Below are 24,087 nucleotides of genomic sequence, written 5' to 3' on the forward strand. Positions count from 1 at the left end.
TTAATTTTGAGATGTGCTCCACTGTCAGATATCGTTTGTGAAAACCCTCATGTTGCCTAATACCTTTCATCAGAGTGAGATTTTGTCCATACCCCATTCCTTAGATACCTTAAAAACCACCACTCAACAAACATCCTTAGAAGTTGATATCATCACCACCACATCCTATTAATGACATACTTGTCCCAGTAGGACTGCTTTTCCTACTTTCTCATTAAAGCCCTTTCTACTTCTTCTGTCTTTGGAGATTGTGATGTTAAGCTCCAGGTGGGGTGATCCCAGTGTCCTTGATGGATGAAATAGTTAATTGTAATATGTTTTAGATAGGTTTACTGTCTAGTGACTCTCCTTTGTTTTACGAGACAAAGCTGACAGTAATCATCTGCCATCCTTTTCTTAAAAAAGATTTTACAAATGAGTTTATGCTCTAACTTGGTGTTGGCTTCAGGAGCCATCTCTCAACATTTGGCTATCAAGGCAGATGTTTGCTGACTAAGAGACTTTCTGCCGAGCTCTATCATTTACTTTGATTTAATTTCTGCATGAAATTATGGTCTTTGCTGTTGATGTTAATGTTGATGTTAAAATGATGAGATTTTATTTCAGGGGAATATCTGAGGTTATTAAAAACTGTCCGGTTTTGCAAAGGCAATCCAGCCTGCTCTGCTTCTGCTCAATTCTGGGGTCAGCTCATTGTCCTCTTAGAATATCTAAGATCAATGTACTGATAGGCTAGTTCTCCAGGTTGACCATCCAAATGCATATTGCAGTCTCCAGGAGACATTCTACTTCTTCGACTCACTTTTCCTGTATGGAGTATTAGGCCTACTTTCTGGAGAGAGTAGAGATCTCACTTAGGAGGTTCTGTATAAAGACATGGAAACATTCGGCTCAGTGCCGTCTTTGGACAAGAGCATCTGGAGGACCTCACCACCAATACCACCACTTTCTTTTCTTTACTTCATGACAATGCCGAACTCCTCGAGCAAGCACACATCTGTCTGTCTTATGCTTCCCTTGAAATTACTAATCCAAAGTTGAACAAAGTTATCCCTGAGAAATCTTTCACGGAATCCTGGATGATTTTGATGCAGATGTGGGAAACAACATTAGAGAAGATAGTTGGTCAAATGGTTTTTATTGTTGTTTCCACCTTTGTACTCAAGGAGGACCAATGACATCCCAATGTTGGTGTCAAGGGACAGTGTATTTGACTGTGGCTCATCAATCCAATATGGGTTTGGAAGGCTCTACCACAGACTGGGAACAAACAGTCCATTTGAACATTTGGGGTGGAGATATCTCTAAACGCACACATGTCACGTTTCCCTTGTGCTCCTGCATTTCTGCTTGGCTCGTGGAGAGCCTAGTGCCATGCTGGATGCAGGCATACCAGGCTGGGCAGTCCTGTGCCAACATCTCCCATGTCTCACAATTGATAGTAAAGTTCTTCTGAGAAACCTTGAGAGTGTCCTTGTACTGCTTCTTCTAACCTGTGCGTGAGCATTTGCCTTGTGCTAGTTCTCCATCAAATAGTCTTTCCGGCAAACATATGGTAGTCATTCGCACAATGTGGCCAGCCCATGGGAGCTGTGCTCTCTGCAGTAGGATTTGAATGCTTGGCAGGTCAGCCTCAGAGAGGACATCAGTTGCTGGGTACCTTATCTTGCCAGGTGATCTTCAGAATCTTCCTAAGACAATTCAAATGGAAACAGTTTGGATAGTCAAGAAGCAGCAGAATATTGCATTCGCTACCCTTTTTAGCCATTAGTTACCACAAAGATGGATTACATTAAAGACACTATCATTTCTGGAAGCCTGCCTGTTGTTTTCTGAAACTTTATTAGGATTGTGCTCCGTATAGATGTATACTAACTTTGTATCCCCAAATTGAAGTTTGATGTGCTACGAGCATCTGTTCACTCAAGCCAGAGTGACATCCCTAAGTGAACCTCTGGAAGTCCTGTTCTTCCTGCAAGCCTCATTTGAGCAGCTACCTCTCTCCATTAAACCCCGCCCCCTGTCCCTGCCAGTCCCCTGGTTAGTCTCTGCCCTCAACAAGAGGCCAAGTTTAGAAAACAGCTGGCAGGCCAATATCTTTTTTGAGGCATTAAATCAATGTGCATTTTGTAAAACAGAAGCCTAATGAAGACAGTATGCATTGAATTTGCTTGATTACAATATGTGTTTGGGAGAGGTGTGTAAAAAGCTAGATTTCAAGTCTGAAGTAAAGTTGACCTTCTTTAAGAGCAATTTGCATTCCCCATACTCTGTTCATGAGCTAATTGCCTGACTTGTAGTGTTCTTTGCCCAGCCAGAACATATCCAGTCATTTGACAGTCATCAGAACAACCATATTTGGCACTTGAAGACTTACAAAGCTTTACAATAACAACCCTGTGAAAAAGATGCTGCAGTCATCATTAGACCCTTTTCATGGAAACTGGGTCTTGGCAGAGGGAAGTCACTGGCCCACCATTCTCACAGCTAATAAATGCTGAAGGCAGGATTCTGAAACTAAATCTTCCAGACTCCCACACCAATTACTCTATCAGATAACTCTTCCCCTCTTACATCCTCATTTCCATCTCAGCAGTCCAAATATGTTTAACTCAGCTACAACCGAACTCACTATTCTTTTGATTCTCCACATGACCTAAAGAGCAAATCTTTTTTTGAGAAACATATTTTATGTAGAGATAAATAATAGCTTAATATGATCATGTGAGGCCTCTAAAAATAAGAATATCTCTTTTTGTTTTGTAGTACATTCCACGCATAGTTGAGATCTGCTGCCAGTTGATTAAGGAAAGAGGACTTCACCATACAGGGATTTATAGAGTTCCTGGAAATCATGCTGCCATCTATAGGATGCAAGAAGAACTCAGCAAAGGAATGGCTGACATCAATCTACAGGATGATGTAAGTTCATTCATTCATTTTCATGTTTCAGAATGTTATGGTGACTGTGACATATTACATATTTCCCTTCTGCATGCCTAGAAATGGCAAGACTTGAATGTTATCAGCAGTCTGCTGAAACTGTTCTTCAGAAAACTCCCTGAGCCTCTCTTCACAAATGGTAAGTTATCTTCTCTAAACCCAGTTGAATGAACACCTAAGTTTTAATTTAAAGAAAATTAAAGTGGAAGTAAAGTTCTCTGGTAGTAAACTGGGATTTTGGGGGGTAAATTTTGCTATTTAGAATCCATGGAAACAAGTTTATTGCCATTCAGCCAAACTAACATTGTTTCCCTCCCTTTATTTCTGGCTCAGAATAACATTTCTTACTCTCCCCAGACAGAATTTTTAAACATGTTAGTATACATTACCTTTATTTACATGTTTTTAGTAAATCAACAAATCTCTGCTGAGCATGTCACACACACATATTGATAAAACTATACATATGGATATAACTGATCTTGTGGTCGGTATTGAGGGCAGGAAAGGAGAGGAAATGGTAAAGCCAAAGCCTCTGCTTTCATGGAACTTTGGCACTATAGAAAAAAACAAGGTAGGTAAATAAAGAATTCTAGAAATATTCTTTAACATTTTGAATCAAAACTTTTATGGTCTATGTAACAAAATCCAAAGTAGACTTCTAATGAAAAAGGAATGGGTACGAATTTGTCTAGCTGGCTTAATCACCAAGTAGGTCCCCAGATCTAGAAACAGCAGAAAGAAAGGGCACAGATGTAAACTAGTTCTGATGGTTCAGATATTTTTCTTCCTACTCCTTAGATATGTCTGTCTTTCTCATCTCCTGGCCTTCACACAGCTCATAATTGCCGGGTCAGTATGATAGGAGTGGGAAAGATTAACAGAAAGAATTGTGTGGTGATGGATGACTTTGAACCTTTAAAAACATAATAGTTTAAAAAGAGTTTCCAGGGGCAGCTTGGTGCACAGTGGATAGATCTCTGGCCTTGGAGTCAGGAGGATCTGAGTTCCAGTGCAACCTCAGACACTTGACACTTCCTAGCTGTGTGACCCTGGGCAAGTCACTTAACCCTTTTACCTCACCAATAAGCAAAAACAAACCAAAAACAAGAAATTAACAAAAAAACCTTTCCAACACAGGGAATGCTGTGGTATGCTCCAGGCCCCCGTTTATGTAAACCTCACAGTTTAGTTTCCTTTCTGCCTCTGGTATCTGCCAGGAAAAAAAAAAAGATCCTTAGCTTCTCCCAGCACTTCTTTCCCTTTTTTTCTTGGCTGGCCTACCCTTGATATGCTTCTTTCTCATTTAGTAGTATATATTGCAGCAGTTTGCATCTTTGGTGCATGAAGATTTCTTGGTGGTAAGAGAACTTGATTTGCTTTTTGACATTATGCCAGGCAATAGTAATGTGGTTTCACTTAAATTGAACAGTATAATTCAATTAAAAACTTAGGTATAAATCCGAGCTCTACTGACTACTACCTGCTATGTGACCTTGAACATATTAATTAATTTTAAGGCCTGAGTTTCCTACTCTAAAAAAGGAGCTAGAATATCTTCTGACTCTAAATCCTGTCATGTTTGCTTCAGAGTTCTAGTGTCTGATGAAGAGGTAACCCTTCCCTTCAAAACCAGTCTCCCCTTCTCTTCCCTTCTCACTATCACCTGTCCACAATGTATTTTACTCTTCTCCCCTTTAAGGGGAAAAAAAATATTTCCTTGCCCCCAGCATCCCTGAAAGCTATTGGTACTTTCTCTTTTCTCCCTTTCATAAGCAAACTTCTTGTAAAAGCTGTCTGCACTCAGTGCCTCTGCCCTTCCTCTTAACCACAACCCAGAGCTGCAGATGATCTGTTTGCCAAGCCAAAAGACCTCTTCCCAGGTTTTATTCTTCCTTCAAGTGTCAGCTGAAATCCCACCTTCCACAAGAATCCTCTCCTAGCCTTCCTTAATAATGTTAGGGTCTTCTCTCATCCCACTCCCATTATACTGTAAACTCTTTGAGGGCTTTATCTCCTGTCTGCAGCGCTTACTTAGCCCAGGGCCTGACACATAGAAAGCACTCCATGGATGCTTTCACTTGATCTCTGCAGTATTGGAAATTGTTCACCATCCCCTGCTTCTGGATATTCTCTCTTCTCTAGGTTTTCCTCATCATCTCCTATGGTTTGAATGACCAAATATATATATATATGAAGGACTCCCACATCTGTAAATATCCAGCCTCAGGCACTCTACTGAGATTCAGGTCCCCCATGAACTGCCTGTTGAACATTTCAGACTGTATTTGTCTGACAGCCTTCTTAACCTCAGTGTTAGATAATCACAACTTATCTTTCCTCCACAACTTCCAAATGTCCCTATTTTTGTTGAGGGAACCACCATCCTTCAGGTACCCAGAGTCACAATCTTGAGGTCATCCACAACTTGCTTTCTGCCTTGTCCCCTCCTATATCCAATCAGTTGCCAAATATTTGCCTTCACAACATCTCTTATATCCATCTCCTTGTTTCTCACCTGGACTATTATTACAGTGGGAATGTCTCTAGTTTCCCTCATTTCAAAACCATTCTCCATGCAGCTTTCAAAATGATTCTAATGTACAGATAGAACCCCATCACTCTGCTGCTTCCAAAGCTCTAGTTGTTTTGTTTGTAGAAAAAAGCAAAAACTCCTTTATTCTGTGTTTAAGCCCTTCACAATCTGGCTCCAGCTTGTTGCACATTCTATCTTCCCGGCACTCAGCGCTCTAGCCAAACTACCCTCTTTTTGCTCCTTTATATGTGACCTTGTCATTCTCATCTGCCTGCCTTTGCACAGGGCAGACACCATTCCTGAAATACAATTGTGACTCACCTCTGCCTCTTAGAATATCTAGCTTCCTTCTAAGCTCAGTTTAAACAGTTTGTTATTCATGTGACCTTTCCTGAACTCTCATGCATTTACTCCATGGACATATTGTTAGACATATTGTATAGACTGTTGTTCTGCCCAATAGAATGTAAGTAAATGCACACAAAGTCCATGTCCTTGAGACCCTTATAATCAAATTGGGGGTACCCAACCCATATGCAAAGACTTAGAAAGATTTACAAAACAATGTTTCAATCAATGTCATTAAAAGAGTACCAAGTATATATTTGCAGAAAGCACTCAGAGTTAAGACTATTGATATGGATCCCTAGGATTCCTGAAAGGTGTTTTGAACTCAGTTTCTAAAAAGGTGAAAGATATGAAATGGATAAGAATTGGCATTGCAGGTAGGGAGAAATGACAGAGTGAGACGATACAAGCTGGGGGTGAATGTGCAAGTATGGAGTCACCAGCCAAACAAGCTTCCTCAGTCTTGTAGTTTTCTTCAAGACAACCTTTCGGATAGAAACTGCAGGTTGGCTTTTGGAAATTTAAGCTTCTTTGAATATTAATCACATTACTTTTGTGGCAGAAAACTTCTGCTGTTTTTGTAATAAGTCAATTCTATCTTTTCCCTCTCTCCACCCTTTCCCATCCTTTTTTTCAGATGGTACCAAGAAATCTAGCCATTGTTTTTGGTCCAACCCTTGTGCGATCTTTAGAAGATAATATGACACATATGGTGACTCACATGCCTGACCAGTACAAAATTGTAGAAACCCTTATCCAACATGTAAGTGAGTGATTAGTCTTTGAGAAAAATCTCTTCGAATGAAAGATCATTTAGAATTAAATTTTTCTCTTTTCTCTTAACACAGATCTTGTCTCTCTATCCTGTCCTCCATACTAATGGCAATTTGGAGGGTTTTCTCATCTTATTTTTTATTTTAAATTTTTAGCATGACTGGTTTTTCACAGAAGAAGGTGCAGAAGAGCCTCTTGTAAGTTCCTTTTTGCTTTTATGATTGGTTATTTTGATTTGGGACAGAGTCCTAAATTTTCAATAATGTGACCATAGTTCCATTTGCCCTGTTAACTCTGCATTCAGAAGTTGGTTCCTTGCTTCTGAATGAAAATAGGAGTAGCTAACAATGTGGTACTAAGTACTGTTGTTGTTTTAAGATAAAACAGTGTGGAAAATTAAAGTTAAAAGGTCAATGGGCTTTTCTAAATGTTGTTGAAAGTATAATGAAATAACTTTGAAGAAATGTTGAGGGGATCTTTGTTTATTAACCATAGACAACAGTTCAGGAGGAAAACACTGTAAAATCTCAGCCAGTGCCTAACATAGATCCTTTACTGACCAACATTGGAAGGACGGGCGTATCTCCTGGAGATGTATCAGGTAACTTTGCCTGGGCGGTGTTAACCTGTCAGCTAGAAAAACCTACTGGCTTGTATTATAATGATAGAGCAAATAATTCATAAGTAATAATTCACTATGATTTTTCTTTTTCTCCTTTTTTTTCCTTCCACTAATGAACTGATTCTCCTTTTTCTGACTGATCTTAAGTATCTTCCAGTGATTATAATGCTATTGGCAGTGCATGGAGTTGGAATGCTTGTTGACAAGTCTGTCAGATTTGGACATAGGAGGGGAGATGAGCATGCATAGCCCTGTTCTCTTTATTCACAGTTATCCATGTAATTGTCATCACAAGGTAAAACAGATCAATGCTACTGAATATGTGGTGGCTGTGATGGCAGAAAGTGGGACCTTCCAAATGGTAAAAATCACTATCATACCCAAGGCTAGCAATGCATTTTAAAAGCACAAAGTTAAATATTTAGAACTAATGGCACTAGTTTAACATACCTGTGTAATGTCTAGTAAAAATCAGTCTCTTCCAAGTTAACTTCCTTATTTCTCAGCTGGTCCCCTCTTTCTCGGTGACGCTTGAGTTTTCTAGAGTCTTTTGGTGAACACTATTTTCCTGCTGTACTGCTGCACTAACCGGGCATATTGTTTCCCAACCTTCTCCCTTTGTCTCTAGTTCTTGTTCTAGTACTAAAGGGGGTTTCAGCACTTTGTGACACAGGCAAATCTATACTGATGTTGCACAACAGGCGAAACAGGAGGCGTCTATCCCGTGGTCATGTCACTAGTGGACGCTGTGGTGTCCCTGATGGACAGCTGGACCTGTAGGAAGAAGGAGGACTGTTGCCCACACTGTAGCTGCCTTGTCTGCAGAAATCCCCCATTCTTGTAAATGCCAAAATAGTTGACTGTGCTGTAAATTTTCTTTTAAGAGCATTTTAAACAGATCGATGCTACTTTCTTCAAGTTTTTCTGCTGTTTCTTTTATTTGTGAAAGCAGACCCTGAGGAGAAATAGCATGGTATGATCTACCAGTTTTTTAAGTCATAAAGCATTTAGCCATGTGTCCAAGGCGTGGCATGGGACTCAGCTCCTTAATTTTGAAAACAAATCTCCCCAAAGTTGAAAAACGAAATTTCAGAATCAGCATTCTCTTGAATGGTGCTGTTACAGTCTGACAGGTTCAGACCCCTCAAAGACTGGAGTACAGGATGAGGTCATCTGGAATGAATTCATGGACTCAAGCATTCTTTAAGTCAAGTTGGCAAAAAGTTTTTGTTACACTTTACAGTGGGCAAGGATTCTTAAGGAACCTGTGAGCTTAGAGGGGTACAGTTAAAGTTTATATAGGATAAAATACAATAAAACTTGTGCCAAATATGCTCATGTGATTCAGGGCGGGATCAGGGAGTGGTAAAAGAGTGGTCAGTTCTTAAAGGAACACGCGCTTTTGGTATCTACTGTGCAGGCATTTTACTCAGATTTCACTAGGAAAATCCCACAAGGGTGGCCACATGGAGGTGTGGTTTTAGGCCTGCTATATCACTAAGTTAACTAGAGGTCAGGGGTAACTGAGAGTTATCCAGTCTGCCACCAGTCAATGTCTTGTTTGACGAGACACATGTAGGGAGTATACACATGTCTTAGGTCTAAAATACAGATAATGAGGATTCCAGGATGTAGACAATGTTGTAGGGCAGTAGTATAGATAGTCCAGTTGGTAAGAATGTCTTCAAAATCCAGTGCAAACCAGTTCAAACTAATAATTCCTTCAGGTGCAGTTTGTAACTGCACCGGGGAAAGATATGAGGGTCTTGCTGGGGCCCACTCATGAGTAATTTCTAGGCATAGTGTCCTTGGGCTGGGAGAAACTGCCAGAGACAGTGTTTCTGAGGCTAGGGGGAAACTAGGGTCCAAGCACAAGCACCCAAACACAAGCACCCCAGCACCCCATCATTCCCCCCTTAAATAAATAGAATCCAAAATCTTTTGGGGTAAGGGACGAACGTCTCAGCTTCTGAAACTGTTTCCTGCTGGGATTGGTGTAGAGCTGTCCCTGCCTCCAGGGGTCCCTCCCTTCAAGGTTTTTTTGCCAGTGTCCAGAACTTGGCCAATGCCAGGTCCAAGGGGTTATTGGGTCACAGATGCAAGTAGGGAGTGTTCTCTCAGAACAGGTGGTACAGCTGGCATAAGTAAATTTCTGGGGTCACTCATCACTGTAGGCATCCTTACAGGTGTGCAAGTCGAGACCAGCAGAAACATTTACAATCCCTCCCTGACAGGGGTCTTTACCTATAGAACTCGTCACCCAAGCAAGGGAGACAAACTGAGAAACAGGGTGTTGAGATAGAAAAATTTTCCCATCAAGGAGTAGCCAGTATAAAAGGGGTGGAGAGACCTCTGATTTGGTTACATTAGGGAGGGGATTTCTTACAAAAACTGCCTTAAATGAAAGAGGTTCCTAAATTTAACCTCACAACTGAATAGATACACAATCTTTTTCCACAAACTTTTCTCACGGCAGATGACATTGCCCCCACAGATGGTTTCCAGGGACTTTGGCAAGTTTACAAAATATGGGGAATTGCCTTCACCCCATGGAGGGGCAAATCCTGGTGCCCTTGCGTGCTGATCCCCGTGTCCCAAGGAGGACTATTTTGAATGGGCAGAAGCAATCTGGAGAAGGCTTTTACCCAGTCCCCTGCTTTTTACACTTGGTCATCAATTCACAATTCTAAGTTTTAACATTGAAACAATAACTTCAAATAACTTAGTTAACAATCTTATTACTTTCATAAGTGATACTCAAATTATGTTAGCTATAACCCCTTCTTTAATTACAGATAAGGGTAGAAATACCTGGTTTTCTAGGTTAGCACATCTGACAAAGTAATGTAACTGGTTTTACACAATTTTTCCACCATCCTTTAGTTTCTTTCAGTTTACATGTTATAATATTCAAATTATGAAAACCTACTTCATATAATGATACAAAAGTTTACCAATTTGAAACAATACTACTTGAAACAAACACATTACCATTCAGGTGATTACTCGCAAGAGAATGCTTACATGCTAGCACTTTTGGTCTGAACACAGGAGATCACAGAGAGCATAGACCGGAGAACACAAAGAAAATAGAAATCTATAGATCAGATGGAGGCAGCTCCCCTAGCACCCTCAGTTTGACAAACAGACCCCTTCCTTCCATGCCATCCCAATCACTTGAACAAATAAATGGCGAAAACTTCCAGAATGTCAACCAAAATGATACTCTTATACCTGTTGCCAATCCTCAAAAACCATCCCTAACCCCAGGAACTAAATCAGTTTCATCAGTGTCTCTAAACTGGAGGGATGAGTCCACTACAGCCACTCAAAATCTACTGTCCAATAACTCTGTACATATGTTTCTGTACTAGAATTGCTATTATGCAGCCTTCATTTTGGGCTGGTTTCATCAATGTGCACTGTGGAATGTCTTCACCATGCATTTCTATGGCCAGAAGAACATAAAGTTGAGAAAAATATGTGTACACACACACACACACACACACACACACACACACACACACACACACACACGATGGTTGCATGCAAATAAGCAAGGTATTTGTTGCAACATGCTGTGTAATCTATACAAGGGTTTTGACCAGAAATTGACGAGTAAAACAGCTGGCATTAGTACTCAGCTAATTTGTTCTTTTGGCTTAGTCACTAACAAAAGTGCCTCATCATAACAATTCATTGGGTTTCTTAGGGTGCCATATTGTTAACTGCTAAATTAGAAAACTTAAAATGAACAGATGAAAGCATTTTATTGGTAATATTTCATTACATATTACTGATTTTAACACAGGTGGATACAGAGCTTCCACTCCTTAGGCATTCCAGTGGGATCTCTCAATTTCATATTCAAATTTTTCATACAGTTTTTGAGTTTCGTGTAATTTGAATTTTTAATCTTTCTGTAAAATAAGTAACTTAAATGAACATATTATATGTGTATCTTTTCTTCAGATACCATATTTGTTATAAATGTTGTAACATAGGCATGTAAGTAGTGAATCCTGGATGGAACTGGCTTATTTTAGGGAGAATATAATTCTGCATGAAGACTTAATGAATCCAAACCTGTGTCCTACCTGTGTGCATACTCTATTAAACACTGTAAATAAAATTGTTTTTGTGAACTTTTTGCACGGTTCAATATCATTCTACTGTGTCATTTTCAAATGCCACTTATAAATTGTAGTCAGCATGTGCTTATGATAAATAGTAGTTAGCTCTGGCTTAAGAAAAAACAAACAACAGAATGATTATTTCTGTAATCTAGAAGAAAAATACTTTTGCTCTAGATTTGCCAAGCAATATGTTTTCTTATCCCTGTTTGTAGTCAGCTGGTCTCTCTCAGTCTAGTATGTACACATTCAGTCATAAGAGTATCTGACACAATCCTCCACACACCAGTCTACCCACTCTATATACAAAAGATGGCCACAAATCATTCTTTTATCTGTAGGGAGCTATATTTAGAGCAATTTATTAAAGCTTGAATTTTGTTTCATATTGATATCACATGAATTTCCTAGGAAATGCATCTTCTTTTGTTTCTATGTAGATAATCCAAAGGGTAATGCACTTTGCAAGTCTGGATCTAAGTTTCCTCCTTGTAAAAGGTTCCTTCTAGCCTCTAGACTGGAGATCTGGGAATTTAAAAAAAAAATATTTTGATAACTGTATTCCAACACAACGAGTTTCCTTTATAATGTTACGTATTTTATTTTACATACTTAAAAACATTTTTAAAAAGAAATGTTCATGGTAGGCCTCAAACTGCTGCAAAAGGGGAAAAGGTTAAAAACTCAGGTTCTAGATCAAGTATCTTATGACCTGAACCCAATGGAAGAAGAGAGCCACAAAGAAGGAATTGTTCACCCAAGACTAATTCAGAAGCTAAAGCTTACATTTTTTTAATGACCAAATCTTGTTTTATTGTATGTATAAAGAGTATTAATCAAATTTCAGAAGCAACGTTTAATAAGGAAAGCTATTTCACTGTATTCTTTACTTTGTAAACACTCCTAGGATACAGATATAATCAATAGCTAATAAATTTAGTTCATCTTGCATGTAGATTTTTTTCTGCATGTTACCTTATAAAAAATAAGAAAATCCTAAGAAACTGAGGCAATACCATAAATGTAGCTTTTTAAAAAAATCTGTCAAACTTCCCATGGTGGTAGTCTAATAATTAGTCCAATCTACTACGCCACAGGTGAGAGACTTTTTTTTTTCATTTTTCATAAAAATGACAAAAACTACTTCAAGAAGTCTTTGTCAGGCAGAATATCATCACAAATGTTAGGAATAATATGTATGTGTGTGTCTTTGGGTACACACATATAGACAAATAGACATATATATGTGTGTGCATATATATGCATCTATGTATATATACACATGTATGTATATATGTATATGTATGCATGTGTGTATATATATACATATATATATGTGTGTGTATATATATATATATTATATATATATATATATATATGTGTGTGTATATATATATATATATATGTAGTATGGGGGAAAACTGCATTTTCACCGAGAATATATATGCAGAAATATATTCATATTCTTTTATATTTTCCTTTTTTAAAAAAATGAAACAAAAGATTATTGTACCTGCTTGTTGTAAGCTGACAACCTGTTCACCCACAACTAATTCAGCTTTTGAGTAGTTTTCTTTAATCTTATCTATTTACATTGAAATTGATAAACATTAAGAACAGCTATTGACAGATTCATGCAACGTTTTATATTATTTGCAGTTTTACAATATAATACAGGAATTTCACTGAGACCTCTTTCAGCAGTTTGTTGCTTAATTTCATTTTATTCTCCTGGAGATTATTTTCTAGCAAATATGCCTATATTACCTTGCTTTTTTTTTTTCACTTAATAGGCTCTAACTAGCTGCCAAAGAAATCAGGTCATTCAAATATAAGACTTAAAAGATGGCTATGCATTTATTCCTAGTAATCAAATTATTTGTGTTTTTCCTTGAATAATATGAGTCATAAAAGCAGGTTTGAATTTTGAATTTTTTGAGTTTTTAAATGCTATATTTCTGCCAATCATTTGCTGAAAGTAGAGAGCATAGTACCTGGCAGACCTCCTGATACAGTGTAGCGATGCTAGGAATTCCGAAATGCCAAGGTACAGGGCAGGAGTCTGCCTTGAAAGAACTCAACCACTACAGCCTTCTTTCAGTCCAAGTATTTAGTTTATTCAGACACTGGTTGGGTGGGATTCCTAGTGAGTCTGCAGTATTTGTGATGCCCATGCAAACAGGCCAGATTCCTAAGGATCTTCTTTGATGAGGATGGGACTGATATTTTTATATAGAAAAAGACTGAGAAAATTTGGGTAGGATCAAAGAGTGGCAAGTAGCCTGGGATGGGGCCAGATGCAGGCAATGGAAGGAGTTAAGTGGCTGGAGAGCCACAGAGGCAGTTCAAAGGATTATTGATTGGGATGGGCCAGGTGCCTCAGGTGAATGACAGAGATCTGGGTTCAGGGGCTTTGGGGCCCAGGTCCCAAAGACATGGTCTTTTCTTTTTAGGGGTCCAGCACAAATCCCATAACTCTCTCACCATAACCCCATCACTCCCACATTCATGTCATACCTAAAAACTACTTTATTTGATGAACTTTGTCTAGAACATTCAATTTGTTGGAAGACAGGAGCAGATAGCAAATTAGGAATTTGTATACACTGTTTCATGTCCATAAAATGTTCTACAAAAAATCACTCATATGTTCTGTCCTTCAAAGGACATCAACAAAGTCGGATAGGAATTCTCAGTTATACTGCTCAACAAATCTTAGAAAAGCATCTTCTCATATGAGAAAACAGTGATCCAGGCTTTCATATATGCTTTGGTTACCTACTTCCTTCATTGTGAAACCCTTAAGAGAAGAATTACAGGAGGTGGCCTAACTCACCAAGGCAAGGTAAACAAGTGTACACTTTTTTAGGCCAACATGATCTTTCAGTCTTTCATTAATAACAATAATAATAATAGCAGCTAGTATTGATAGAGCCATTATTCTTTTCCACACACTGTGCTAAGTGCTTTACACATACTAACCTCATTTGTTGCTCACAACACCCCTGCAAGGCAAGTGCTATTATTATCCCCATTTTACAGATGAGAAAACTGAGGCAAGCAGATTGCAACTTGTCCATGGTCACCTCATTAGTTAGTTCCTCAGGACACTTTTGAACTCAAGTCTTCCTGACTCCTGGGTCAGCACTGTGCCACCTAGCTGCCTCTTTTCTTCATTAAGTCAGTATATTTACAGAAGAAAAGCTATTTTATAGCACAATACAAATACAAATAGGCATAACAATAAAAAGTAAAAGATCAAAGTGTAGGAAGGCCAATAGTGGGGAGGAACTGGGCTCCATGGAGTGAATTTGGACTTAAGTGAAGATAAAAAAAATTCTTCACATTTTTATAGAGAGAATTGGGCCATGTACTGATGGCATCATAGACCCGAAAACGTTATTTGGTCAGTGTAACTTTATGGTGTTGACTTTTTCCCCTAGAACTTGTAGATAAGGAAAAAGTAGAAGAGAAAGCAGCCATGTATGATTATGGATCACAAGTATTGTTCCCAGACACAAGTAAAACTTTGGAGTCCTTCAAATGTGTCAATATCTTTGTCAAATGGAACTAGCTAGTCTTACCTCATCCAGGGAAGAAATGAAGGGTCATTGGCTCTTTCCTTGTTAAAATCAACATATTTGCCTAATTTGTGATGGGATGAGTGCTGAAATGAAGACCTGGGTTTAAATCCTGCCTCTCACTGATTCTTGGTGACCTTGAACATGTCACTTAACCTTCGGCCTTCACTTCATCATCTGTAAAAGGAGGAAATTGGACTCAGGTGCCTTTAAGTTCCCTTCCAGCTCTCTATCTATGATCCGTGAGCTGTAGTAAGGACTAGTGACAGACAGTCCTACCCTGAAGGAGCTTACCTTATACTTGGATGAAAAGGTATAGGGGGAGGGGAATGTCATAACTACAGAGAAGTAATTTGGGGGACAGAAGAACACAAATTTAAGGAAATCAAGAAAGTCCTAAAAGGCAGAGTCAAGGAAGGGAGATCACCATTCCTGTCATGGGAGACAGCCAATACAAAGACACTGAAGCAGAAGGCCATGGGTTGTATACATAAATATAGCACAATTTGGCTATAAATAAAACAGAATGGGGGAAGGCACCTTGGCTTTCAAAAAGACCAGGTAGAGCCAGATTGTGAAGGACTTCAAATGACAACAAGCATTCCTAGTTTGTCCTAGAGGTAATATAGAGCTGCTTAAGCTGTTGAGGATTCCCACCCTTGTTCACCTTTGTGATGGCAGCAATACCCTAACCCCTTCCTCTACAGAAGTTAGTGATGAACTCAAGTAACTAATTTGGGTTAACTGTTAGGAAGGCAACTTCTTGGTAGCTTGAGTACAAAACAGCCATGAGTGGTTTCAGGTACACTTGCTCTTAGCTGATGGAAAACAGAATATAAGCAACTCAGTCAAAGGAATTGCCCTCAGCTGAATCAACTCCAAATGTCCGCAAATGCTTGTTGAATATACCCTGGCTAAGTAATTCTCCTTTTTATTAATTGAATGGCCTATGAGTGTCTCATTTTGTTCCAATATCACACTTAATTTCTAAGGGCCTGGGTCAGGCTCATCTCAGAATACTTCCTAACCTGAATATTTTGGTGTTCTTTTAAAATTTTACAAAAGGAGAATGAAAATTCCCTGTGTCTGTTTATCCCTAGAATAACTTGAGTGAGGAGTGTAGGATTGCACTATTTATTTACATTTCAACAAATCAAGGTATCTTCAGAACGATATTGTGAGAACTGTCATAACCTATGTTAAGGAGGAAAGAAAATCTATTCTTGATGTGTAACTGAAGTTTCAGTGTTTGTTTTGTTTAGGATCTTTGGGAATTTAATGCAAGTATTAAAAAAATCTCTTACCCTGCTTCTGCAATCCAGCCTAAGGAAAAAAATCTGCGTGCAAGGAAGCTTCCACAACTACTACAGAACAGTAAGGATCCTGCTATCTAGCATGCAAGTTTCTTAGTTGGCCGCCCAAGAAGGGGAGCAACCTGGGCAGAGAGAGCTTCTGAGGTGGGGGGAGGAATGGGCTATGTTCACCCTGGAGATTTCCTACCGTCAAAGTTGCCATTTGCTTAGAAAGCAGAAGATAAAGCAAGCCTGACTGACTCTGTAGTACACACATTATGAAGAAAGAGAAAAGTAAGGGCAACCTTGCTAAGGAAGAGTCCAAGCTGATCATCAATGGGTTTGGGTTATGTTGATGGCTAGAATCAACTAAATCTCAGAGGGCTCAAGGTGCTTGTGTTCAGAATCAGTGAGTTACAGGGAAATTATATTGGAACCTGTTTCTAGTCTACATCATCACTTTCCTTATCTACAAATACAGTCATCATAAAACTAGATGGAGAATAGCCAAGATGGTAAAGTAGCAAGAAGTAGCACACCTGAGGTCTTCCCTGTAACTCTTAACAAATATCTAGAAAATATAACAGACTGAGTCCTGGTTGAGAAATCCAAGAAAAAAAATTAGTCTTTTTTTCCCATCCCAGGTCAGCTTTGGGAGACAGGCCTGTGGACAATGGAGACTGTGTGTAGCCAGAAGGGGCTGAGCTGAGGCTTCTAGCTCAAGGGCTGAAGAAAGGCCTGTTTGTGGCGGTGCACCAGGGCAAGATGAGGTTCCAGATACACATGTGTGCCAACTGGCAGCTTTGTCTTTCATTGGCTAGTGTTGGATTACAGTCCACTGGGGCACTAAGGAGAGGACACAGGTCTAAGAGTAATGGTCTATGATGAGGAGTGATCAGAAGACCTTTCACTATACTGAATGAGGAGCAAGTTAAAACTAAGTAATGGCTGTATGGCTCTGACCCTAGGAGTGGAGTCAGAATCTCTTTTCCAACACCCACTCCAGCCTCAAGCCTGCAGTGTAGTTATCATGACAGGAATTTTAGGCCAAAGAGGAGCCTACAATTCTGACATTCAACCTGCAGAGATTTGCAGCTGGCTAGTAGTGGCTGAGCCCAGCAGTAGTATACTGGAACTACTGCCATGAGAAGGCTTATAGTTGTGTTGCTCAGAGCCAAACCCAGTTCAGGAACTTGGAGAGTTCTGACCAAAAAGGCAACAATTAGTCTTTGCCCTGGATCAAACCGTTTTGGGAACAATGAAAACGTACAGGTTTCCCAGTCTGCGCTATCCTTGAGATTCTGAAATAACACTCATTTCCCTAAGAAGCAGGACCACCCACACGTCCCCTCCAGAAGGGAGTAGAGCCCAGCCCTTAAATCAAGTAGCAAGTCTGGACAATGAACAAAAACAAAGAAGTCCCATCATCATCATCATCATCATCATCATCACTAACATTTACATAGTGTTTACTATATACCAGGCACTGTTGTGCTGTATAATTATTTCATTTAATCCTCACAACAACTTTTGGAGGCAAGTACTATTATTATCCCTACTTTGGAGAAAGAAACTGAGGTATTTCAGGTTAAGTGACTTGCCTAAGGTCACATAGCTAGTAAGTGTCTGAGGCCAGATTTGAACTTGGGTCTTCAGCGGCATTCCAAACACAAACCCAGAAAGAGAATGACTCCATATTATCTATAAGCAATGCCTCAGGGAAAAACACAACTAGAATACAAATTCAGTGAGAAGATCTAGCAAAAATTAAGAGAAGACTGGGAAGAGGGTTAATGTGATTTTGTTAGTGAAATGAGAATTCTACAAGAAAAAAATGGAAAACAAATGAGAGGGGAGAAAGAATTGGAAAGAGAATAGCTTAATAAAAACAAAAAACCAAAACCTTACCCAAGGAGCAGGCTCTCCCTGAAAATTAGAATGGACTTAATAACTCCATGAGACAACTCAAAAATATCCACACTAAGTCAAAAGACTGGGGGGAAAATTTTAAATAAGGTATCATTGACCTGAGAGACTGAGGAAAGATAATTTAAGAGATGTATTCCCCCTTAAGCTCTTGCTTATGGGTGGCTCAATTGTCTATTGGACCACAACAGATTAGTTCCTTTGGTGAGAAGGAACTGAACATCTGGAAAGATTACAGCACATTGTATGGTGTAAAAATAGCGTGTTAATAAGCCTGGAACACTAGGGCTGGCCTATTGAGAAACAGCAGTGGACAGACCCACCCTGGGGGCCAGCAATCAAAGAGGGTGGTGCTGTCCTTCAGCAAGTCACCAAGACTTGTCAGAAAGAGGGTTTCAAAGTCCATGAGAAGCTGCAGAGCTGAAAATAGCAGCTTTGCTTCAAACTAAGGAGCTGTCTTCACTTACCCCTTAGCCCTGCAAGGATGGAGAAAACACTGACGTTCCTTGATTTAGACTTTTCATATTTCCATATAGGAGTACAATCAGCAGCTTACAAAGGCTAGACTGGAACAAAAATTCAACATTCAAATCTATTCAACATAAATTTACTAGATGCCTCTTATATACAAGGTTAAACACAAATATGCAGAGAGATCTATTCAAGCAAACATTGTTTCTGGGAGCCAAAAGCCTCACCACCTAATACAGTGGCACTACTAACCATGCAAATAGCCACTTTGATGCCACGTTTGGCCACATTTTACCAGATTATAACTGTACCACTCCTGAACAACCAATGGAAAAGAACAAAATTGAGTCAAAATCAGCTCATTATTTTGGTGATGGGAAAAGGGAGTATGGTGCAATGGAAAGAGAAGACTTGGATTCAAATCCTTAGCCATTTATTCCCTGGGTACCTCAGGCAAGTTTAACATATCTGGGTCTCAGTCTACTCCTCTGTAAAATAGTACAGGACTACAGATGGCTTCTAAGATCACTTCCAACCCTAAATCTACGATTCCCCTACAGTTTGATGCCAAACTCAGATTCTTCATGCATAAAATGAGGGAGCTGGTTTAGATGGGGTTCCTTTAAGCTCTAAAAATGCTATGATGGAGGGCAACATTGACAGACCTTTAGGAGCCCTGAATGGTTGGAGATGGGCTAATGGAACCAGACTTCTTTCAAGGCAGAGTGAGTGCTCACATCCAAGTTGTCCTTTTCCCTTCTTTCCCCTCCAGTCCCCAAATTTCCAACGATTAGATTGATTCCCTTGTGTTCAGGGGATCAAAGAATTTGGAGCTGGAAGGGACCTTGATATTATGTAGTCAAACTCCCTCATTTTACAGATGAGCAAACTGAGGCCTAGAGTTTTCATTTTCAAAAAATACTGTTAGTGAAGTCCAATATCTCCTTTGGTAAGCATTCCCTTCTCTCTGCAAACAGTACATGCAAGTCCTTCACCTTTTTTCCTCCTTAATTCAGAGGAATATGAGCTAAAAGGGAGGCTCTGTGGGGGATCTAGACCAATGGTGGAGAGATCTTGGGGGAGGTTAGAATGAAATCTCTAACTATTCCCCACCCCATTATATCTGCCAAGAAAATCCCTAAAAGGGCCATGAGGAGTCAGACATGACTGAAATGACCAAACAACAAAAATTTTCAGAGCCCTCACACTGAACCATAAGCTTTTCTGTGACTGCAGCCTCTAATCAAGGGACTAGGAGGGAAAGATTTCTTTAGATTCTCAAGGCTTGGAAGAAAGGCTGGGGGAAAATGGCCACCAGATGGCAGCAAATGAGCAGTCCTTTAGCTAGTCTTGCCTCCATTATGTGAATACTGTCCAGGGTGCTGCAAAATCTTTGTAACTCTACCCCATAGCAGCAGCAGCAGTAGTCTGTGTGTCTCTAGGTTACCAGGGTTCTCAAATTACATTTACTGGTCTCCTGATTTGTGTGTGTATATTTACAACAATTCTCCTAGTGAGAATTAGATACCCTTTTCCCTGTCATGTGGAAACAGGTGAGAAAGGCAAGTCTTTCCTTCTTCCCTGAATAGAAGAATCAATTACAGTCAGCCCTTCCACATAGCAGGGGTTAGCGGCCAGAAGCCTGACCAATTTGGAAAGCCTGTGTAAAATTTTTTGGCCCTTTCTTTGTACCAGAGAAGACATCTAAATTATTATGGTATTAAAAGATAAAATGTTGATATTATGCAAAACTATATATACATATTTTGCATTCCTGAGTTCCCAAATTTTTCTTTCTCTCTGCTGGCCTTCATATGTCATCTGTGGCTTCCACAAAATTCCCCCCAAATTCTCATTTAATTTCTTATGCCAAACTTTGATATATCAAAACTATGATGGGAAAAGTCACAATGTGGAAGGGATAACTATTCCTTTTTCTTGGGATGTGGAAGGTCAATTTACAAGGTCATTTAAAAAATCTTTCCATAAATAAAGGTTTATTTTTTCTCCTCTTACCTCACTCTCTAATTTAAAGGAAAAACAAAACCCACCTAGCAAATATGTGTAATCAAGTAAACAAATTCCCACCTTGACCAAGTTCAAAAACATGTACCTCTGCATCTTGTATCTATCAGTTTTTCAGGAGGCGGGCCCTATCACTGCTCCTCTGGAATTATGGTTGGTCACTGAATTAATCAGAGCTCTTGAGTCTTTCCAAGTACAAGGTTCTTCTCATTATGCCATACTTTTGTGAAAATGAAGAATTTTCTGTTTTTTGCAATGGCAGTCGTCATCTGTGTCTAATATTCTGGCTAACCCTTTAGTTTCTTGCTCTGATGGCATTTTAGGGAAGCCCAGTAAGTTTAATAGCTCAAATCTGCATTAAGATGTCTGGAATACTTTCTAGAGTGTGGTAAAGTCATATTTACAAAGTTCCTTCCTCACTATACTCCTATAAGGTAGGTAGTAAAAATCTTATCCCATTTTCCAGATGAAGAAACTAAGACTGAGAGATTAAATAACTTGAAAAGGGGCATCCAGCTAAGAAATGTTTAAATCAGTACTGCTACACCTCATTCTTGGTATAGAGTTGTCCCAAACCTGGTCATATTTGTGCAAAATAGTAATGACAGATTGAGAGGCCAATCAGCATGGAGGACAGGAGCTAGTCTTGGCATCAAGAATCCAGGAAGACATGGATTCAAGTCTTGCCTCTGATACCTACTGGCTAGATGATCCTGGGTAAGTCCTTTGACCTTTTATTAATGGGCAACTCTCTTAAGACTATAAGGTTGCAGAGAAGGTGCTGATGTACGCTAGTAGAGGGCTTTCCTCACTGAGAGCTCCCTGAACTGATTAAAACACAGGCCTGTTCCATAAATAAGAACTACTTCCATTTACATGCTTTGGAGTGTTATAAGTTGCTGTTTACTAGGCCCATGTCAGGCAGATAAAAATAGGATTATTATTCCCACTTTACAGATGGGGAAACTGAGGCTAGATTTGTCCTATTTCTTTCAAGTTAGACATAAGCCAGGAATAAGTAGGCACTACACAGTATACAGAGATTTTTAGCAGTTCTTTTAAAAAGACTAATGAGTGGTATTTACACCATTTTGGGCTATTAAGAGATAACTAAAACAAGCAAAAACAAGCAACCTAGGCCAGATAATAATAATAGCCCACATCAATACAGTTCTTTACATACATTATCTTATTTGAACTTCACAGCAACCCTGTGGGGTAGGTGCTATTATTATCATCACTTTACTGAGCCTCAGTTTCCTCAAGTGACTTGCCCAGGGTCACACAGCTACTTAGTATCTGAGGCAAGATTAAAATCTACGATCTAGGTCTTCCTAGCTCTAAACATTCAGCTGGATAGGAAAACAAACAAAAGAATCAATGAATAAATAAATAAATTTATTGAATCTGAGCAGCAAAAAGGGAGCATTGAAAGGGGAAATGAGAAAGTGCCAAAGACAGACTTAGCTTTGCACTCCAGTTCATTGCATCCTAAGAACAGAGACAAAGGAAGAGAGGGGAGACTGATGCTCAGAAATGGAGGGAGAGGCTGCCCACTTCTGCCCAAGGTCAGCCCTGAAAACCCAGGACAGTACGAGATTAGAGCATGACTAGGAAAAACAATGTTATGTCGGAGTAATGGGATGCATGCCAAGCTAGCTCACTACAATTCTCTATGACCTGCCATTTTGAATTTTCCATGCTCCATCTTCCCTCTAGTGAAATGAGTTAACATCTGAGTCATCACAAGGATACAGCATGGGCTTGGAGATAGAGATGACTTCTGATGCCTTTCATCATTCAAAAGGTGATAGAAATGTACATTTAATGTAGGCTGTTCTGAGAATGTGAAGCCTTGAAGCAACAAGAATGCTTATTTGTTGTGGCCCAGTGCCAAAGGATACAGGCTAGACAGGTAAGGAAGGACAAAGTATTCAGTAAGTACTTAATATGCACTAAGCTGGGCTAAGCACTAGATATAGATGGAAACAAGACAGTCTCTGCCCTCAAGACTTTACATTTTAACAGGAAAACACAATACATATAGGCCTACAGCGCTCCTTACACTGTGGATCCTGACCCCATATGGGGGTCATGGAAAATTTGCCAACAGTAAAAGGTTTCTGAATGTGCAACGACCAAAAATGAATTCAAAATCAAATGTGTGATGAATTCGAGGTGTCTCTGGCCACTTGCTTGCCCATATTACATGGAAGCTTGGTTTTGAACACAAAGCACGTGAACTTTGCACTGCACATGCCCTCAGGTCATGCAAACACAACATGGAAAAGGAACTAAGCCTGGAAGAACTTTAAGAAGCCCTGATTTAGAGGAGCTGGAAAGGGAGTGAGGTGACTATGAATTTGGGGAGAGGGTGGAGTCTGAGGAATGCTAAGGCCAGAATGAGAAGAGGTATGGCTGAGGTCCTTTCCAGAATGGTGGTCAATGGAGAGAGTCACCAATGAGGCGAGGAGGGCCCCAGTGGGAGATTTCTCATTGTGGGAATGTGATCCAAATATATGAGGAGAAGGAGATGGAGTCTAGAGAGTGTAGCCGAGAGTGGGACTTGCAAGTCAAGACATCACCCTCCTGATGTCATTGGTCCTCTTTGAGAGTGAAGGATAAGCAGCAACAAATGGGTAAAGGCAAGTAGCATGGATGTCTACAGAAGTAAAATGGAATTTGCGGTGGAGATACTGTAGGTCTCATGAGATAACCAAACAAAAAAGCTCAAGGAGGTAGCATTGGCGGTTATGATTTAGTTTTGCTGAACATTTCACACCGAATTGATGAGCTACACAACACATTAGAGTCAGCCTGGCACTGGGACTCCACTGTAGGAAGCCTTAGGGTCAGGTGACCCTAGGGATCTACCTTAATCCCTTGGTGCCTAAACAATTCCTTAAGAACTTCCCCACTAAGTCATGGACTGCTCTCTATCTACATTAGGAGTGCCTGTCCCCCTCCCCCTTTTAATTGAACAGAAATCTTAAGGGATCTGTAGTGTTGGAGCTCAGTTTAGGCTCTGCATTGGTTATAGATCCGTTTTAGCCCTAGTGTGCCAAAAGCTCTCCTAAAAGCCTTTTGGTCAACCTGATTTTCACGGCAAGGGGCAAGTCTAAATAGCTAGCCCATATATTTTTTCTTTCTTTTTTCTTTTTTACTTTTTGCTGAAGTGATCTGGGTTAAATGACTTGCCCTAGGTCACACAACTAGTGGGTGTCTGAGGCTGGATCTGAACTCAGGTCCCCCTGACTCCAAGGTAATGGATGATGAGGCAATGGAAATGCAATGGAAAGAAAACCTGGGTTCAGAATGAAAAAGGCCTCGCTCTCTGAATGTCCTGGCACTCCTGCTCTCCTGCCTGGATGTCTGTCGGCAAAGACCCTCTCTCAGGATTCATCCCTGCAGCTCTAAAGTGGGGGTGGGGTAAAGA

At 39.8% G+C, this 24,087-nt stretch overlaps 1 protein-coding gene across 1 annotated transcript; it reads left to right on the forward strand.

Moving 5' to 3' along the window:
• The first annotated feature begins 6,271 nt into the window (after positions 1-6,271).
• On the forward strand, positions 6,272-8,076 carry LOC110204224 (rho GTPase-activating protein 21-like). Its single transcript, XM_020980500.2, has 4 exons — positions 6,272-6,590; positions 6,757-6,798; positions 7,097-7,202; positions 7,925-8,076. The coding sequence occupies exons 1-4, from the start codon at positions 6,465-6,467 to the stop codon at positions 8,065-8,067; spliced, it is 417 nt and encodes a 138-aa protein (XP_020836159.1). The 5' UTR covers positions 6,272-6,464; the 3' UTR covers positions 8,068-8,076.
• Positions 8,077-24,087: the final 16,011 nt, after the last annotated feature.

The sequence above is a fragment of the Phascolarctos cinereus genome, unplaced genomic scaffold, assembly GCF_003287225.1.
Source record: "Phascolarctos cinereus isolate Bilbo 61053 unplaced genomic scaffold, phaCin_HiC Scaffold_145;HRSCAF=714, whole genome shotgun sequence".
In the NCBI taxonomy this organism is placed as follows: Eukaryota; Metazoa; Chordata; class Mammalia; order Diprotodontia; family Phascolarctidae; genus Phascolarctos; species Phascolarctos cinereus.

Bases quoted from the DNA above. Each gene is read 5' to 3' on its own strand.
- LOC110204224 (XM_020980500.2), top strand. From the start codon at position 6,465: ATGGTACCAAGAAATCTAGCCATTGTTTTTGGTCCAACCCTTGTGCGA. The intron at 6,591-6,756 runs GTAAGTGAGTGA...TTAAATTTTTAG, and splicing joins TAGAAACCCTTATCCAACAT to CATGACTGGTTTTTCACAGA. The intron at 7,203-7,924 runs GTAACTTTGCCT...GTTGCACAACAG, and splicing joins ATCTCCTGGAGATGTATCAG to GCGAAACAGGAGGCGTCTAT.